The sequence below is a fragment of the Aethalodelphis obliquidens genome, unplaced genomic scaffold (genome assembly GCF_003676395.1).
Source record: "Aethalodelphis obliquidens isolate GAN/ISIS:26980383/991018 unplaced genomic scaffold, ASM367639v1 scaffold69, whole genome shotgun sequence".
Classification (NCBI taxonomy): Eukaryota; Metazoa; Chordata; class Mammalia; order Artiodactyla; family Delphinidae; genus Aethalodelphis; species Aethalodelphis obliquidens.
The window spans coordinates 4,180,488-4,200,003 of NW_020838013.1; the positions used below are offsets into that span (position 1 = coordinate 4,180,488).

At 38.2% G+C, this 19,516-nt stretch overlaps 1 protein-coding gene across 20 annotated transcripts in view; it reads left to right on the top strand.

Annotated features, from left to right (window-relative positions):
- The window catches only part of TOP6BL (TOP6B like initiator of meiotic double strand breaks), a 91,187-nt gene that overhangs the window by 47,017 nt on the left and 24,654 nt on the right, over positions 1 to 19,516 (top strand). For 17 of the 20 annotated variants that reach the window (XR_003429486.1, XR_003429488.1, XR_003429485.1 and 14 more), the window contains 6 exons: positions 3,311 to 3,394; positions 4,568 to 4,623; positions 5,363 to 5,434; positions 6,942 to 7,137; positions 14,561 to 14,711; positions 18,109 to 18,255. Coding sequence is in view for 16 of the 20 variants with exons in the window: in XM_027090479.1 (XP_026946280.1) it covers positions 3,311 to 3,394; positions 4,568 to 4,623; positions 5,363 to 5,434; positions 6,942 to 7,137; positions 14,561 to 14,711; positions 18,109 to 18,255 (706 nt within the window). In the remaining 4 variants the exon portion in view is untranslated. Of the gene's footprint in view, positions 1 to 1,905; positions 3,395 to 4,567; positions 4,624 to 5,362; positions 5,435 to 6,941; positions 7,138 to 14,551; positions 14,712 to 18,108; positions 18,256 to 19,516 lie in introns of those variants that run through there. The other 3 variants (XM_027090482.1, XM_027090483.1, XM_027090493.1) reach the window with 3 other exon arrangements.

Consider the following 19,516-nt stretch of genomic DNA (forward strand, 5'->3'; position numbering starts at 1 on the left):
CCTCCCTCCCTCTCTCTCTCTCTCTCTCTCTCTCTCTCTCTCTCTCATTTATGAGTAGATCTTAAAAGGAGCTATTTGCTTTGTGTTAAGTATCCTCCACTGACCTGACATTATGTCACTTTATCTTCTCAGTCTGGATTAGGTGCCAATTGTTCTTGTGTATTTCTTTAGCATCTCTTATATATTTAAATCATAAAGCTTCTTCACATTGTCATACAAATTATTTATTTTGTCTTTCTCTTCTACTTAAGTGTAAATTCTTCAAATTCAGAGATTGTTTTATTTATCTCTGTAAGCCTAAGTACATGATAAGCTACATTAAGTGTTTTATCAGTGAATAAATACACATACATATTCAGTAGTCATGTTTAAGCATTGCCCATCAGGCTCCATAAAAAATAATGATAGATTACGTAGTATCTGATTCAGATAGCTATGTGTACAGAAAATGAACATTCTTGGAGAGGCAGCGTTTCATAGTGAAATGTGGGCTCTGGAGTCAGATCTAGGTTTGAATCCCAGTTCTGCCACTTAATTAGCTATGTGTGACCTTGGACAAATTAATTCGCTTATTTAGTCATTATCCTCATCCATAAAGTGGGGGTATTTCCTACTTGTATGTAAACTGCTTGGCATGTAGCAGGTGTTCAGTAAATGGTAGTTCCCATCCTTACTAATTGTAGACCCTCTCTGGTAGCTGCTCAAGGAACTTTCACTTACTTGGTTGCCTTACTGCTAGATATAATTAAGCCCTTTCTGTGATATACCCTATAATCACTAAGTTACAAAAGTTTGAAACTGTTCCAAGAAGTTGTTTTGGAAGTGTTAAGTATAGGAAATGCTTTCAAGAGACCATTGCTTTTCTACTATTTGAACACTTTATAATAAAAAAATTTAAAAGAAGGATGTGACTATGGTATGTATGCTGCAATTACTGTTTAATTACTGCTGTTTACATGTGTGAATAATCCTAGATTTGTTTCCAGAATTTTTTAATAATCCCCATCCATTTTTCTAATACTTTCAAATATTTTTATAATAGTTTTTCTAATTATCCCCACCCATTGCACAGTTCTTTTTTTTTTTTTTTAAACGACAATAATCATTTATTATGTCTCACAATTTCTGTGGGTCAGGAATTGGGGTGCTAAATTTTGGTTCAGGGTCTCCCCTAAAGTTGCAGGCAGATGTCAGCTGGGGCTGCCATTGCACAGTTCTTGATCTCTTTTTCAGTGTACTTATAAAGAGTATTATATTTCTTTTTATTTTTTAAATTTTTATTTATTTATATTGCGGTACGTGGGCCTCTCACTGTTGTGACCTCTCCCGTTGTGGAGCACAGGCTCCGGACGCGCAGGCTCAGCGGCCATGGCTCACGGGCCCAGGTGCTCCGCGGCATGTGGGATCCTCCCAGACCGGGGCACGAACCCGTGTCCCCTGCATCGGCAGGCGGACTCTCAACCACTGCGCCACCAGGGAAGCCCATAAAGAGTATTATAATAGTTTATTCTTCATTAGATATTTACATGTTTCTTCTTTATTGTGTTATGAGATTTTTGGGGTCTGGGACCTTTCTTCTCTTTTAATATACACTTAGTACATGGCTCTGTATTTTCTGAGCCACTAATAAGAACTTACTGTTTGGACTTCCCTGCTGGTGCAGTGGTTAAGAATCCGCCTGCCAGTGCAGGGGAAACAGGTTTGAGCCCTCATCTGGGAAGATCCCACATGCTGCAGAGCAACTAACCCCGTGCGGCACAACTACTGAGCCTGCACACCTAGAGCCCGTACTCCTCAACAAGAGAAGCCACCGCAATAAGAAGCCCGTGCACCGCAATGAAGAGGAGACCCCGCTCGCTGCAACTAGAGAAAGCCCGCGCGCAGCAGTGAAGACCCAACGCAGCCAAAAATAAAAAATTATATAAATAAATAAATTTATTAAAAAAAGAAAAGAACTTACTGATTTCTGACTCTATTTCTTCTTCATTGACTTCTCCATTTTTTCGGAGACGCATTTTAACTTCGGTTTTAGGGACACTATATTAAATATAGTATAGGAAAGTGGTTAATACTAAAGCTTTGGAGCCAGATCAGGCACACCTTGGCAAAGTTGTTTAACCTCTTTGAAATTCATTTTTTTTTATCCATAAAATGGTAGGTTATATGTATCTAATATGGTTTCTGTGAGGGGTAAATGAGGTAATATAAGTAAAATATTTAGTACCATTCCTGGAATAGAGAAAGCCCTCATTAAGTGATAAATCTTATTATATTTGTATGGAGATATCAGGGTATATTGGAAAAAGCATGGACAATTGTTGTTAGATAGACTTAGGGTCAAATTCTGGCTCTATTACTGAACATCTTAGGCAAGTTGCATAACTTCTCTGAACCTCATTTTTTGGTTGTTTTTTTTTTTGCCACGCTGCAGGGCTTGCAGGGCCTGAAGGGATCTTATTTCCCCGGCCAGGGATTGAACATGCGCCCTTGGCAGTGAAACCTCGGAGTCCTAACCCCTGGACCTCAAGGGAATTCTGAGCCTCATTTTTTTTAATCTATAAAGAGGGGATTGTAATACCTGACTTGAGGATTGTTGTAGATATAGCACCTGCACATTGCTTGCCACATAGTAGGCATTCATCAAGTGGTATCTATTATTGTTACCATGTCTAACATATATTTTCAGATTATTCTTTGGTCTTTAAAACAGTTTTGTGAGGTTGAAAGGCTAAGTTTTATGCCTGTTTTGCAGATGAGGAAATAAGGTCCAGAGAAGTTAAGTGATTTTTTTTCATGATTACTGCAGTAATTTTTATAGAGCCAGTATTAGAACACAGGTCTTCTGACTTCTGAGCTTTCTGCTTTGCAGCTTTTCCTTAAATACAAATGTTTGGATGAATGGATTAAGGTTTAAAAATAGGTTCTTTTTAGTGCCTGCTCCTTTGACTCCACTCAGATTCTTAATACAGATTGACCCACATTAGAATAGTAAAGATAGAGTTACTCTTCTCAGCTCCAATGTAAATTACTTTTAAATTTGTTCCAAAAGGTGGTTTTGAGATTGTGGGTTTTACTCTGGTATTTGTTCACGTCTCCTGAAGTTCCATGAAATTAGGTACCTTAGCCCAAGAAGTGATGGCTATTAGATTACCTTTGGTGTTCAGTTTTCAGACCCAAAGATGTTTCCCCTTGGATGTCTGAAAAGCTTTCTGAGGTGTAGTTACTTTTATAAGAAGAAATACCTAATTTAATTCACTTGTGCTCTTGGGTTTGTGTATGTGCAGTGGATGTTTTTGTTATGTTGTTACAGGTTCATGAAAAGCCCAGAACTTTGATGACAGATAGCCTGGTTATAAAGAATTTTTTACGCAAAGTCATCACTGTGCTCCCCAAGGTAAGCTGTTCTTCTGCACAATAACGATTCTCTTGTTTAAGTCATATGTTTTTAAAAGACTTCTACTCTGTAGGGCATGGAAGGATCTGATTGGTCCTCTTTCTTTTAATTACAGTGATTAAAAGTTTTAATATTGAATTGATTTGGTTCCTGTATCCCTAAGGCAGGCTTGATGTTGGTCATGTGACATAGTTGAGAGCCCTTGGATATAGAGAGAACTTTCTTTTGGGTTCTTATTTTCACTGCCTTACTGTTTTATTGTATCACTTTGGATACCTCGTTTCCCTCTTCTGCGTTTCATTTTTCTTTTAAACCTAGATGATAAACTTTGCTGATTATCTCCTTTTTTTCTAAAGTGACTATAAGAGCAACTAAGGAAATTGGTAAAATACTTTGAACTCTGGAAAGCTAAAATTTTTATTATTACCTGTAGTTTGATATGTTCATAAAGTTGCACACAAGTATGCTATATAACTTCCCCTTTTTTTCTGGCATGTTTCCTACTTTTTCTGTCTTAAGCAGGATTCAGTACTTAATTGTTTGCCAGTCATTCTTCCAAGTGCTCTCCACGTACTCACTCATTCAACCCTGCCAACATCCCTTGTGAAGTAGGTTTTATCATCATTCCCATTTTATAGCCAAGGAAATATGGTACAGAGGTTAAATCACTTGCAGGACCAGGATTTGAAATGAGGCAGTCTGGCTCTAGAGTTCCTTATTACCCATTATATTATATAGAAAAAAAATAGAGGTTGAAGGTATAAAATAATTAGAACAGTGAAGTAAATTGGAAGGAGGACATAAGAGATGGGGATAGGGGAAGAAAAAACAAAGAAAAAAGCATGGAATATTCCATATATGAAAACAATGGAAACAATAGAGAGAAAAATTGATAATTCATTTAAGAAGGGGAGAAGAGATACATTAGGAGAACAGCAGAGGACAAAAGGGTAGTATTTCCTCATAATTTGTGACTACTTGGAATTGTAATGTAGAACTCAATGTATTTAAGATGCAGAATTTGAACACAGACAAGTGTTAAGTATGTTTAGGGAAAGTGCAATGGAAAAAAAAAGTGATATAAAGAATATCTTCTCCTTTAGGAATTGAGTATGGAAAATTTTAATCCCTATTCTGGTTCATGTTAAATATCACACCCCATTTATTTTGCAGATTAGATTTAATTTTAGTGTAAAGGTGAATGGAATCCTCTCCATGGAGATCTTTGGGTAAGTCCTTAATCCATGGCTTAAGTTTATGCAGTGGCTCTACAATTTTTCTCAGTCATTATTGTCCTATTATTTCCAGTGGGTTCACAGTTTGATTTCTTGACTCGAAGTCACTTTGAAACTAATTTTCTGAGACCCCGCCCCCCACATTTTCTTATTGTAGATTAGTTCTTTTTTTAATAAATTTATTTATATTACTTTTGGCTGTGTTGGGTCTTTGTTGCTGCGCGCAGGCTTTCTCTAGCTGTGGCGAGTGGGGGCTACTCTTCGTGGTGGTGTGCAGGCTTCTCATTGCGGTGGCTTCTCTAGTTGAGGAGCACGGGCTCTAGGCACCTGGGCTTCAGTAGTTGTGGCACACGAGCTCAGTAGTTGTGGCTTGCGGACTCTGGAGCTCAGGCTCAGTAGTTGTGGCGCACAGGCCTAGTTGCTCCGTGGCATGTGGGATTTTCCTGGACCAGGGCTTGAACCCGTGTCCCCTGCATTGGCAGGAGGACTCCCAACCACTGTGCCACCAAGGAAGCCCTCTAGATTAGTTTTTAATGAGTAAGTAGATTAAACCTTTCATGACTTTCCCTTTCACTAGAATGAGAAAACTTAAAAATAGACATTTTCCCCTTGGTTAATTGGTTACTAAATTTCAGTAATTTCTGGGGTTGGTACTCATGGGCCAAAATTTGTAAGAGGCAGAGATTGGTTTTAGAATCTTTGAGATATGGCTTATCTTTTCTTTGCTTTGCAGGGCAGAGAATGAACCTACTTTGAACCTGTCAAATGGAATTGCGCTTGTCGTAAACCATCAGCATTATGTGAGGTGAAGGGGAAAGAATTGTTGTCCCTCTCCATGTTTTACTCTCTTACTATGAGTATGAATGTGGGCAGAAATTGAAAGTGGTCTCAGTTGTCAATTCTTAGTGCCAAGTGTCAGATTCTCTGTAAGAAAATTGAAAGTAAAAATTTTAAGCTATCTGTATTGAAAACGATGATTATTCCTGGCTCCTTGAATATATTCTAATTGACCTGAGGACATGCATGTTCCTTCTCCTCTCCATGCCTTAATTTCTTCTGTAAATGAAACAAAACAAACCCTGCTAACTCCAATCCCATTTAGACATGAGAAGAGAGATTACTTTAGAGATTACTTGAACTCTTGGCTAGAGAGATACTATGACTGCAAAGGAATTCTTTGTATATTATTGCTTGTGTATTAGCATTTTGCATAGGTTTAGAAATCATCTTTCTTCCCACCTCTACCTTTTTCAGACTGCAAAAAAATCCATGGAGGAGGTGGAAAATAAATGGAGTAGAACCCTGTGCTTTGCCTTCCTGTACTATCCAGTTACCACAGAACCCAAAGTGAACATGAATTATAGCAAGAAAATGCCTAACTTATGTTTAAGTCCAACGAATCTATTCTTTATTCAATAGTTTCTGCCTCCACTTATATGCCCTGGATCAACACTGGTAGTCATAGGATCTTAAGGCTTGAAGAGACTGTCTATGGTTTTTCAGTCTGTTTTCTTACTTTTGACCAAAATTACCTCTCAGATTAGACTATGTTTTATTCTTTAATATCTGCAGGACACAAAACCCCCACCCCACATCTTTATTTAGTAATCTTCTAGCATCATACAATCCCTACAGGCAGACGGCCTTGCTATCATAGATTGACTGAAAGAGTTTAAGCCTCTAAGCCAATGTTTGTGGACATATTTCCCTGGGTGACCTGATTAGTTTAGAGAAAGGGGGAAAGGTTCATTAACATTTCTTTTCTGTTTAGAAAAGAGCTGTTGGAAAGTAAGCAAATACCAAATTTCACTAGATTCTTTCTAGAAGCGAAAGATGTTCCAATTTTTTCTCATTACTCCTACCAAATAGTAACCTCAGACTTCTTCAGGGGAAGGTGTAGCATGTGTAAAAGCAGAAACCTAAGTATCATGAGGCCAGTTTTAGGCCATTTGTGATTCAGGGACCCCTGACCCCCACCCCCACCATGCTGATCTTTGAATGATCTTGGAAACTTCTGCTCAGAACCATAGAGTAATTTTAGTGGAGGGAATATACTTTTGAGAATATAAAACTGCCGTTAGTGGCAGCAAAAGCAGGAGCCATGCTATAATTCCTGAAATGCCAATTTGTCTACTTTTTCCATTCCCTGTGATTCACTGAGTGGGACACAAGTTACTTATACCAACAAAATTTATGTGGTGGATGATATGGTTATGCATATGCTAGAAGTTATAAAAAGAATTTTGAATTCCCTTTAAAATAACTTCTTAAGAGGGAAAAAAGCTAAATTTGTCTTACCTGTTTTTTGACAGTACACCAAAATTTGGTGCAACTGAATTACTCTGCAGCAGAATCCATCCCGTGCTAGGACATCCAGTCATGCTCTTCATCCCTGATGACGTGGCTAAAATGGGCTTGTTGGGGGAGCTGATACTGACTCCAGCTGCTGCTCTCTGTCCTTGCCCAAAGGTCTTTTCCAACCAGCTGAATAGGATTTCTTCAGCTTCCATATCCTTTTAATGACAGAGTCCACCAAAATGTTCAAATTCATTGTCTTTGAAAATGGATTTTTATATTTCAATTCTAGAAAAGCCTCTAGCATATAAACTCTGTATCTAGAAGCTGGTACGATTTGTATAAAAACAAAAATCCAATATGAAAGCTAAGCTTGAGAATTTTTCCAAGAAACTTTAAAATATGACAAGTGCCACACTGTTTTCATATAATCCAGTATGACTGAAGCATGGAATGAATGGTGCAAGAGGGAGAGAGGAGGCTGGAAAAGTAGTTTGGGGTTGAATATGGTGGATCTTGAGTGCCACACTAAGGAGTGTGAACTTTATTCTCTATATAATGGGAAACCATTAAATGTTTTAGGAATCTCTAGCAGCCTTGTACAGGATGGGTGGGAGAGAGACGTCAGTAATCACTAATTAAATAAGTAAGTGAGCTGGGCAAGAGCTATTAAGTGCATGAATTAAAAGTGTGATGAGCATGGAAAGGAGAGACTTATCACCGGAAGGAATCAACATGATGAGGTAACCAGTTCGTTGTTTGGCTAGGGAGAGATTAGGGGCAGAGAATGGCTAAAGTTGATGTCAAGAACTCTATATCCAGAATAGGCAAATTTATAGAGACAGAAAATAGATGGGGAATGATTCACCTGGGAGTGATAAAAATGTCCTAAAACTGATAGTGGTGATGGTTGCACAACTTTTTGAATATACTAAAACCAATTTAATTGTACACTTTAAATGGGTGATTTGTATGATATGTAAATTAAATCTCAGTAAAGCTGTTAAAAAAGATTTCCATAGATGGCCAACAGAATAATGATACTGGCAACAAGATCTGAGGAGTGAAGAAGATTAGTCTGGCTTTACATAAGTTGCATTTATGGTGCCTGCAGGGCATCCTTTAAAAATGGCAAGCAGCCATATAGAAATTTTGGTCTGGAATTTGGAAGTGGTCAGATTTAGAGAAATAGATTTCACAGCCTCAGCGTTTTCTCCGTAGGTAACTATAGTAGAGTATAGTGCTATGGCTAGAGCATGACACAGGAGTAAAAATGCTAGATTCACCACTAATTAGTTGTGTGACTTTGCACAACTTACTCAACCAGCCTAAGCCTTTATTTCCTCAGCTTTAGTATGGGGATAATAATACCTACCTCATAGACTTATATTCCCTTGCAAAGGTTTCTCTTGTTGTTGTTCTTTTGGGATTTGTTTGTTTTAGGGTTAACTATATAATAATCCATGTGAAGCTCCCAGCATATTGCCTGACACATAATGTAAGGGTTTGATAAATGTTCAGTATTATTATGATTATATGATTGAAGCTGTAGGAGTAAAGGACGTTGTAATAGAGTATAAAGAACAAGAACAGAAGAGGGCCAAGGTCCTGGTATGTTAAATGTCAGCTGAGGATGTCTTTAAGGAGGAAGAAGGAGCCAGGATAGTGATAAACGCTGTGTGTGGACATTTCATATTTTAAAACATGCTTTTTCTTAATATCTAGATCATACAGAAGAGTATAAATAAAATATGAAAGTTTCTCTTCGTTCTCATCCCATTCTCAAGAGGGAATAAGACAAATTTTCTATCCTCTTGGAGTTTACATTTTCATGGGAAAATTTAATAAATAAATGGATGTTAGGTAATGATACGTGCAGTGAAGATAAAATAATGTGGGTAAAGAGATAATGATGGGAATGTCATTTTAAATATTATGGTCAGTGTAGACTCCAGGGAGGTGATGTTTTAGTAAAGAGAGAGAGCTAACTATGAAAACTGGTGGGATTTCAGTTTCTGAAAATGGCAAACTAGGTAATTTAGACCAACCCTCCTAATGAAGACAAAGGCTGGATGAAATACCAAGACATCATAAAAGTATCTAACAGCTAGTGAATAGGGAGGAATTTCTGGGCAGTGATTTAGGAAAGAAAGGAATTACAAAAAGCTGAGCCCAGCACTGAGGGCTCTTTTGCCCTAGGGTCATTTGCCAATTAGAGCAAGTAGCTGAGAGACTAAGACAACTTCTGAATCAACTCAGGAGACGAAGGCCAAAGAGTTCAGGGCCTGCTGAGCTTGGGAGTGCTGTTAAAGACACCTCTTGTTTTGGACAGGGATAAGTAAAAGGCTATACTTTAAGGAGTAAGGTGAACCTGAAATAAACCATCCTTCAGTGATGTGCATTTATTTTGGGGGGTGGTTTAGGCAGGCCAGAAAATCTTAAACTTTGAAATTGGTTTAAGGTGATTCTAAATTTCTAATTCTCCCAGATGCCTTGTAGAAGCAAACAGAAATTCTTGCTAGAGGAAGATAACTGCATCTATGCTTCAAATTATTTAACAGATACTTAAATATAACATCCAGCTCCCATGTGCATGCACACATTAACATATACACACACACACAATCAGGTACAAGAGAAGACAAGGAGGCGTGAACAAGAGCTAACAAAAACAAAAGCAGCAGCAACATGCACTGGGACTCCAGATAATTGCTAATATCAGATACTGATTTTAAAAATAAAAAAATATGCTTACTATGTTTTTGAAAATGAAGGCAAGCTTAAAAATTTTGCCAGGGAACTGAAACTATTGAATGTGACATAATTTTAAAAAGAACCAAACAAATTGTAGAACCAAAATATACAATAACCAATATTGAAATTCAGTAGGCAGGTTTAACAGCAAATTAGACACAGCATAACTGAATTTACTAACTAAAATATAAGGATAGCAAAAACTGAGCAAAACAAAGCAAAGTGAGACAAAGGATGGAGAATACAGAAGAGGTAAACAGTGAGAGGAAACAGTGAGACATTCTAATGTACATTTAATTCATGTTCCAGAGGAGAAGAGAGAGAAAAATGGGGCAGAAACTATATTTGAAGAGTTAATGGCTGAAGCAACTAAAACAGATTTCAAGCTGAACAATCAAGCAGGTTAAATAAAAAGATATCCACTCCTTGGGACTTCCCTGGTGACACAGTGGTTAAGAATCCGCCTGCCAATACAGGGGATATGGGTTCGAGCCCTGGTCCGGGAAGATCCCACATGCCGCCGAGCAACTAAGCCCGTGTGCCCCAACTACTGACCCCGCATGCCACAACTACTGAAGCCCATGTGCCTAGAGCCTGTGCTCTGCAACAAGAAAAGCCACCACAACGAGAAGCCCACGCACTGCAGCGAAGAGTAGCTCCCGCTCGCTGCAACTAAAGAAAGCCCGTGTGCAGCAACGAAGACCCAACGCAGTCAAAAATAAATAAATAAATTTATAAAAAATATATATCTGTCTATATATCCACACCTTCTAGAAGATCAAAGTCAAAAAGAAAACCTTAAAATCACCCAGGGAAGACAGACAGATTTTCTTCAAAAGAGAAACTGACAGCTGACTTCCTCATACCAACAGAAAGTAGTAGAATAATAGTGTTAAGGTCCTGACATAAAATAATCATCAACCTAGAATTCCATACCCAGTAAAAATATTCTTCAAGATAAAAGGTAATGAACCTACCTATATATTATATTACTGTCATAATCCATACAAGAAGAAGAATTAATTCAACTGACTAGAGCATAGTGTTTTGACTGTACATTCTTGGTGGGATATTCTAAGGATGAAATGAACTGCAAAGAACTCTTAAAATTCATTAAGTGGTCTTGATTCTTAGTAATAATACTGATATTATTATATTGAAATTGTGTGCATACTTATGTAAAAACAAATAAGTAATTATGTTAACATTGTTAGGAACCAAATTTTTTAGCATAAGATAGAAGATATATGAGTGTAAATTCAAAGAAATAAGAATCTTTAAAAGTAACTTTGAGACAGAATTGAAAATACCAATGTGAATCCCCAATTTTTCTGACTTTAAAAATTATATATTTCTTAGCTCTGTCCACTAAAAAAACCTTAGAAGCAATGAACACTCGTGGTACTCAGAATGTGTCCTCTAAACACCACTGCTCACTAAAAAGGAGAAGTGGCTGATTCTGGGCCTAAAGTAGAAATGTACAAGATGAGCTGGGTATCTTGTTGGGCCAGAAAGCAAGGAAGTTATCAAAGGCCAATGAGATTGTGTCAAAGGATTTAGGAACTTCCACTTCCAGCCATGATCAAATAACAGGGACTGGATTTATTTTCCTACCCTGAACAGCTAGAAAAAATGGACAAATTATATTAAACAACAGTTTTCAGGTATTACACAACAGATAATGCAAGACAGTGGTTCTAGAAGGAGGAGAAACAAACAAGTGAACCCTGTGTTTGCCCCACTGTACTGTCTAGAGAGAATTTCCAGGCTACAACACCAGGAGGGGATACCCAACTGGAGTCTGGTGGATCTCTCTGAGTTGAGGAGACAAAGTTCAAAGTTCAGGGAGGTCTAGACAGCTAGGATTTATAGAAAAGAGTAGTGAAGAGGAAATAAATACATAGAAATAGAGCTCCAGACAGAAGAGAATCCCTGGAATGCACACAGAGCTGGGAATAGTTCCTGTTCCTATCAGGCAGGGTGGAAAGCCTCATACTTCTTAAGGCATGAGGTAGAGTCTTAAGAAGGCTTTGCCTGAGTAGTGGGGAAAAGTTAGCCATAGCCTACAGGATTCTCTAGTCCCACGTATCAAAGCTTAAATGTAAGACCAATAAGACTGAAACTGTTTCCAAATAATTTTACAGTGTCCCAGAAAAAAAGTTCAAGAATATTTATAGGAATACAAAAATATTCTGCACCCAAAAATGTAATCTTCACAATGCTGGGCATCCAATAAGAAATTACTTGGCATGCAAACAAGCAGGGAAATAGGGCCCATAATGAAAGAAAAATTTCAATCAATGGAAGCCTACCCAGAAATGACACAGGTGATAGAATTAGTAAACAAGGACATTAAAACAGTTATAACTGTATTCCATGTTCAAAAAGTGAGAGTAAAGATTGAACATACTAAATAAAGAGGTGAAAGAGATTTTTTAAAGACCCAAACTGAACTTCTAGAGGAGAAAAATATAATTTTCAGGATGAAAATAATACTGAATGAAATTGATGGCAGATTTACACATTGCAGAAGGAAAGATTAGTGAACTTGAAGACACAAAACTAGAAACTAACTAAAGTGAAATAAAAAAAGACTCTAAAAAAATAAACAAAGCATCAGTGAACTGTGGGACAACTTCAGGTGGCCTAATTCAGGGATGTGTAACTGGAGTCCTGCAGGGAGGCAAGGCAGATAAAATATTTGAGGAAATAATGTTCCCCAAATTTCCAAATTTGATGAAAACTGTAAACCTGCAGATCCAAGAAGATCAATGAACCCTAAACGTAAGAAACATGAAGAAAATTATACCAAGCCACACCATAATCAAATTGCTTAAAGCCAGTAGTAAAGAAAAAAATCTTAAAAACAGCTAGAGATAAAAAGACACATTACATATTGAGGAACAAAGATAAGAAATACCACAGATTTCTCACTGGAAACAGTATAAGCTAGAAGAAAATGGAGCAACATCTTTAATAAAAGAAAAGAAAACTGTTAATGTGGGAATCTATACCAAGAGGAAATACTTTTCAAAAATGAAGGCATAAATTAGATAACTAATAAGAACCAGCTGTATAAAAAATAAATAAAATAAAATTCAAAAATTCAAAAAAAAAATGAAGGCAAAATAAAGAATATTTCTGATGTACCAAAGTCTTCATCACCAGGAGACCTGTTTTATAAGAAACTTTAAAGGAAATGCTTTAGGCAGAAGGAAAATGGTACCAGATGGAATTCTGGATCTACTCAAATAAAGACGAGCACTGGAAATCATAACTATTTGGGTAGATATAGAAGATTTTTGCCCTATTTAAAAAACCTCTTCAAAAGATAATTGACTGTTCAAAAATATCAACAGTGTATAAGACTTACAACATGTGTAGAAGTAAAATGTGTGACAACAGCACTAAGGCCAAGAGGGGAGAAATGGAAGTACATTGTTGAAGGATTCTCATACTATACATGTGTGAACTGTTACAGTATCACTTGAAGGCAGACTGTGATAAGTTAGAGTTGTATACTGTAAAGCCTAAAGCAATCCCTAAGTTAATACCACAAAGAGTTATAAGTCAGAAAAAGGGATAAAATGGAGTTATAAAAAATACCCAATCCAAAAATAGAAAAGAAGAAAAAGGAAATAAAATACAAGGAATAGAAAACAGGTAACAGGATGCTAGATTTAAACTCAGCCGTAACAGTATTCATATTAAATGTAAATAGTTTAAACAACCCAATTAAAAGACATTCACACATTTTGACTCTTCGGATATTTCACTCTTATTCTGAGTTTGCAGCACCTAAAATCTCCCCTGGCTCTAAATAGTGAATGTGTTGGCCTTAGCTCAAGTGTTAATGCCTTCTTGGATTTGTGATGGAGACTTCATTCATAGGCACTGCCTCCCTTTGCTCTGTTGTGACTTTCAGTAATGCCCCAGTCCCTACTGGGTAAGGATTTTAATCTTCACACTTAATGCCTCATGTTTATCCTATGAAAAAGAGGATGAAAACAGAAAGATACAGGACAATATATATTCTGGTCTTATTAGCCTTGGTTCAGGGGACAACAAAGTTTAGGCAGTGGTTCTTAACTGGGTGATTTTGCCCTCAGAGGACGATGTCTGGAGACATTTTGATCCTTATGACTGGAGGGAGAGGTGATATTGGCATCTAGCGGGTAGAGGCCAGGGATGCTGCTAAACATCCTACAGTGCACAGGACAGCCCCCCAATAAAGAATCATCTGGCCCAAAGCGTCAACGTGCCAAGGTTGAGAAACACTGGGTTACAGGGAGGGTGAGGGTAGGAATGAGAAGTCAAGAGAAAGAAACCATTTAAGGGCCTACCTTCCTTAGTCTTGGTTAGAGAGTAGGTTGGAGAAGGTGAAGTGTTTCCCTCTCAATCTGAATATACTTAAATATACTTAAATACTTACTGGGAAATATTCCTTTGTGTATACTTTCATCATATCATATTACAGTTTACTGGTTTTTACATGTATCTCCCATACTATAAATATAACTTGAAGGTAAGTATTAAATCTGTATATTCATCTTTATATCCCCAGAACTTAGTACAGTGTAGTGTTTAGCCTGTGGTACCATTCAAACCTATGATTTAATGAGTAAGAGAGTAAATAAACGAATTGTCCCAAAACTATATTTGTAGCTCACACTCATTAAACCCAAAATAATTCCTGGGGATTCTAGTGGATCTATGTCTGGCGCCTCACACCTATCCTTAATGTGGAAAAGGCTTAATATGTAATCGCCTAGCACACTAGTTTATTTCTGAGGTGTGAACCAGGTCAGTGTTGTGTTTGTTTTATGCATATAAATACAGTTATAAAAAACTAAAAATTTGCAATTTTCTTTAGCAACTGTACATATTTCTATATGGACCTTCAGGTCTGCCTCTGATATTGCTAAATCCGGAGCAGCCAACTTCTACTATCTTCAAAGATACCTCTTATTTCATTAACTGGAAGAAATACCACTTGTGTATGGTGCCCAATTTGGATTTCAATTTAGATAGAGGTAAATCTCCCTCTCTTTGTTTGCATAGGAATAAAGAACTCTGGAGAATATTAGAGAAATGCAAGGAAATATAAATAGCAAGTGTATATAAGAATAGGACCGGGCTTCCCTGGTGGCATAGTGGTTGAGAGTCCTCCTGCCGATGCAAGGGACACGGGTTCGTGCCCCGGTCCGGGAAGATCTCACATGCCGCGGAGCTGGGCCTGTGAGCCATGGCTGCTGAGCCTGCGCGTCTGGAGCCTGTGCTCTGCAGCGGGAGAGGCCACAACAGTGAAAGGCCCGCGTACCGCAAAAAAAAAAAAAAAAGAATAGGACCTAGTGATCTGATGGCTTAGGTTGGGGGTTACAGGTGGGAGTCTGGCTAAGTTTGAGATTCCACATGAAGTGAGTCAAACAGGTGTCAACAGGCAAAGCCCCATCAGAGCCTAACCGTTCTGGCATTACGTGTTGATGCTGGTTCTCCTCATTTCTACTGCCTTCTCTATTCCTGGCCCTCTTGATGTAGTCAGTGGGCCTTCACCTTCCAGGGACTTGTTCAGAGGGTTTCTATTGTACCTTAATCCATCAACTCTGGGGTTTTAGAAAGGTTAGTAAAGTTGCAAGGACATCTTTGAACTATTGTGGAAGAGAAATATTTCCCAATGAAATGAAAAAATCCATATAAAATTACTTAGAAAAATTGTAATACTACGTAAAAGCAAGGCAGGAGTATAAACCATATAGTGATAAACCTAGGAAGCTGACTGTACTATTCATATAGAGCCTGATCACATTGGCTTTGGGTGAATCATACTGAAATTGGATGCTTAATAATTAGACCAACAAATAAAACTGAGAAATAGGAATATGCAACCATGAGCTGATGTCTAGGAGCTTTATAGTCTTGAGTTTGACTGTTGTTAGCTAGAATCCTTTGAAATTTAGAAGGCAGTCTGTTCAACTGGATCCTGAGGAAGTTCACCAGTAGCGAGGAGGTATTCTAGAGTTGTGACTGGTATGAGAAGATTGAAGCCTGCCAGTATAGGGAAGTATTTCCGGGGGAAAGATAGAATCTTCATCTTGGAAGTAGGCCTCGTGGTAAGACACTTTTTCTTGAGTAGGTAGTTATTCCAGAGGGCGGAATGAAAGGAGGGTGTCCTTGGGCTTCTGGAGGTAAGTGGTTTTGTGAGGAAAGAATGTTTGGTCTTAATAAGGCTGTGGTCACAGCTGTGGGCTGCCCCTTAGCACTTATATGGGGCCAGCAATGAGGGTGAAGTGCTTTCCTTGCTCCCTTGGGTAATGGCTGCTTACCGTACCACCTGGCCCAATGAGGGGGAATACCTACTACTCCTCTCCCCTGGCAAACTGTGGAAGATGTATTAAGAGAACAGTGTCCCCTAATGGCTCTGCTATTGTACCAAAGAGAGCCTTTTGGAATTGGTTTGGCTTTTATCTTGCGGGTGTGTGTGTGAGTGTCTGGGTACCTGAGTCCAAATCCTGTTCTCTCTTCCTGGTTTTAACCCTCGCTAGGGGGGTCTTAGTAACTTGAATGGTGATTCATGTTCCTCTGAAAGTGAGGCAAGCGAATGTGAGTGAATGATATGTATTATTGTCTATTACTGTTATTTGTTTAAACTGAATTGGCTATTTAGAAACTGAAAAAAATCCCTGAAAACATCCAAGATGGGACTCTTCTGACGTTCTAAAAACTGGTTTTTGCATAGGCCTTAGAGGAAGTTAGCTTTCTAGAAGGAATTGGTATTTCTCTTCCTGTGTCTTTGAGATGTTAATAATCTACCTGGGCTCTCAGGAACTTTAATTACCTGTGATCCTTGAGAGTGAAGAAAAAAAAAAAAAAGAGACCTTTTTAAACTCTAGCAAGAAAACAGTGAGATCTCTGTGTCCACATAAATAAATGTGTGTCTATGTGTACCTTATAAATATAAGGTGTCTCTGCCTCCAAATGGCACTGCCAAGATTGGTTTGTGGATGAGCTCTGTTTAATTGGCTTAAGAGAAATTAAGCACTCATATAAACTCTCAGAAATATAAAAGAAACTCCAGAATGAATTTCAGTTTCACGTGATATGGGAAATATTCAGTACTGAATGGATATCTGGTATTGAAGCTAGCTTAAACTTATTGGTTTGATTAATATAGACATGTCTTTAGAGTCATCAGTGTTAAGTATAATACTTATACCTAGGCTTATTTTGAGATCAAATAAGACCATATTATGTCTGTTGCAAATTTGTCAGCAAGGAAAATATCTTGCTATGATGAAATTTTAAGTAAATGTAAATAAGATAAGAGCCTTTAGGTAAACTCTATAGGAATAATTATGTTTTGGGAATGTCTATCTAGAATAGTTTCTCCAGATTTTGATAACCATGTCCTGCCTGCTGTCTGCCACACACAGTGGGGTATCACTCCAGGACCTTGCTTCAGACATGTAAGATCCCCCTATCCATTAAACCATTGATGTCACTGAAAAAAAAAAATATTAATTTTTGGTCTTAACAGATGGGATGTCATGCTATCAGGATTTTTTAAATCTCGAGGGCTCTCCATATCTCCTTTTCTCTTTCATTTTTATTTTCATGCTTTGTTGATTTCCTTCATTTTTTGCCAATTTGTGATGCCTAAACTTGCTCAGTTAATTTTGGAAATGAATAGCATAGAAAATGTCCGCACATGTCACCTTCCCTCATTACAGAACCAGGATCCACATGGAGGTACTTCTCTATATGGATCTGGATGAAATTTAGGACTATTGTGATTATATTCTAGAAAAAGACCATAGGGATCAGATTACTTGGGAATACAAATATTATATAGCACTGTGGTTAAGAGCACAGATTTTGGAGTTAGTCTAAAACAATTCCACCACTTCATGTCTCATGTTGGGCAATGTATTTAACCTACCTGTGCCTCTTTTCTTGCCTGTAAAAGAGCATAAGAATATGTCCCATACCATAGTGCGGTGAAGTCTGAATGTTGAGATAATACATGCCAAGAATTTAATGTGGTACGTGGCACATGGTAAGCATTCAATACAAGTTAGCTGTTATCATTACTCTTACTAGCTATACCTACTTTTTACTAGCCTCTTATTAGTGATACCTACCTTAGAAAGTTACATGAGGAGTGAATGAATTTACTGTATAATACTTCCCAGTAAATTCTAAGGAATGCTGTTTGGTTTGCATTTTATACACCCAGTTGTTATTTTGATGTTCTTCCTGTGAGTCACTATTATTTACTTTTATCATGTGGGTAGAGAAACAGATTCAGGAGGAGAAGGGAGTGTTCAAATTTAGATTTATCTCAGATCCCTCTTTGTTTGAGGTATAGGTTCTTCATTCACTTAGCATTTTGAGGGCTTTACTTAGGATACTCTGTAATATCTTGTCCTCTAGATTTGGTGCTTCCAGATGTGAGTTATCAGGTGGAATCCAGTGAGGGGGATCAGACTCAGAATATGGACCCCCAGGGACAAACTCTGCTGCTTTTTCTCTTTGTGGACTTCCACAGCGGATTTCCAGTCCAGAAAATGGAACTCTGGGGTAGGTATAGGAGAGTGGGGCTGCCAGCTTGGGTGTGCTTAAATGTTAAGAGAATAAAGAAAGGAGACTTTACATGATGCATAAATCTGAATAGATGTGTTTCTGTAAAATAACTCATTTCAATGAAAAACCTTGCTTAAATAAGTTAAAAAAATTATATGCTCTATGCGAAAGATCTATATCTTGAAGCATCACTTAGATGATGACATTCCCAGATTTGGTTGACCAGAAATCAGCAGACACTTCCTGTTGGTTCCTCCAGAGTATATTACCTTAGATGGGTAGTTCTCAACCTCAGCTGCACAATATATTACCTGGGGAGCTTCTAAAAAATGCCCAAACCTCACCCCCCAGAGATTTGGATTTCCTTGGATTGAGGTGGGCCTCAGGTATCAGTATGTTTTTAAAGCTTTTCAGGCTTGAGAACTGTTCACCACCCTACTGCTTTTCCAAGTGGAATCAAGAAAGTTATCAGTTTTACTTGGCCTTAATGCAACATCTCAGATTGAACAGAGGTGCTGTGGGAGTACATTGGTATGAATGGCTTTGTGTGATTGCCACATCAACCTCTGGAAAGGGAGAAATTGTCCTTGTTCAGGCATACAAATGCCTTTGGCCTTTATCTAGCAGATAGGTGATAACCTGTTATCAGAAGGTTCTCTCTGTTAGTGGTAAAGCAGTGATTTCACTGTTCTGTGGTCTGTGAAACACACGCATCAGAATCACCTGGAGTATTTGAAAATGTGCAGCTTCCTGGGCAAGGATTAACTCATTGTTTTGCTAATGTAAAAATCTGGTATGGCTCAAGAATATGCATTTTAAACAAGATTCTCAGGTGATTCCTAAACATAGTAAAGTTTGAAAACCACTGAGTATGAGAGTTGGCTTATGCATTTTTTTTTTTTTTTTTTCCGGTACGCGGGCCTCTCACTGTTGTGGCCTCTCCCATTGCGGAGCACAGGCTCCAGATGCGCAGGCTCAGCGGCCATGGCTCACGGGCCCAGCTGCTCCGCGGCATGTGGGATCTTCCTGGACCGGGGCACGAACCCGTGTCCCCTGCATCGGCAGGTGGACTCTCAACCACTGCGCCACCAGGGAAGCCCGGCTTATGCATTTTAATCCAATAAAGCCTGAGACATAAATTTAAGTGTTTCTCAGTGCCCTCCTAAACTTTGAAGGAAGAAGCAAGAAGTGGAGCTTATAAATGTCTGGGGAAATGTTCATAAGCCTTCCTTTTGGTGTTCCTGATATGTTTCTGGGT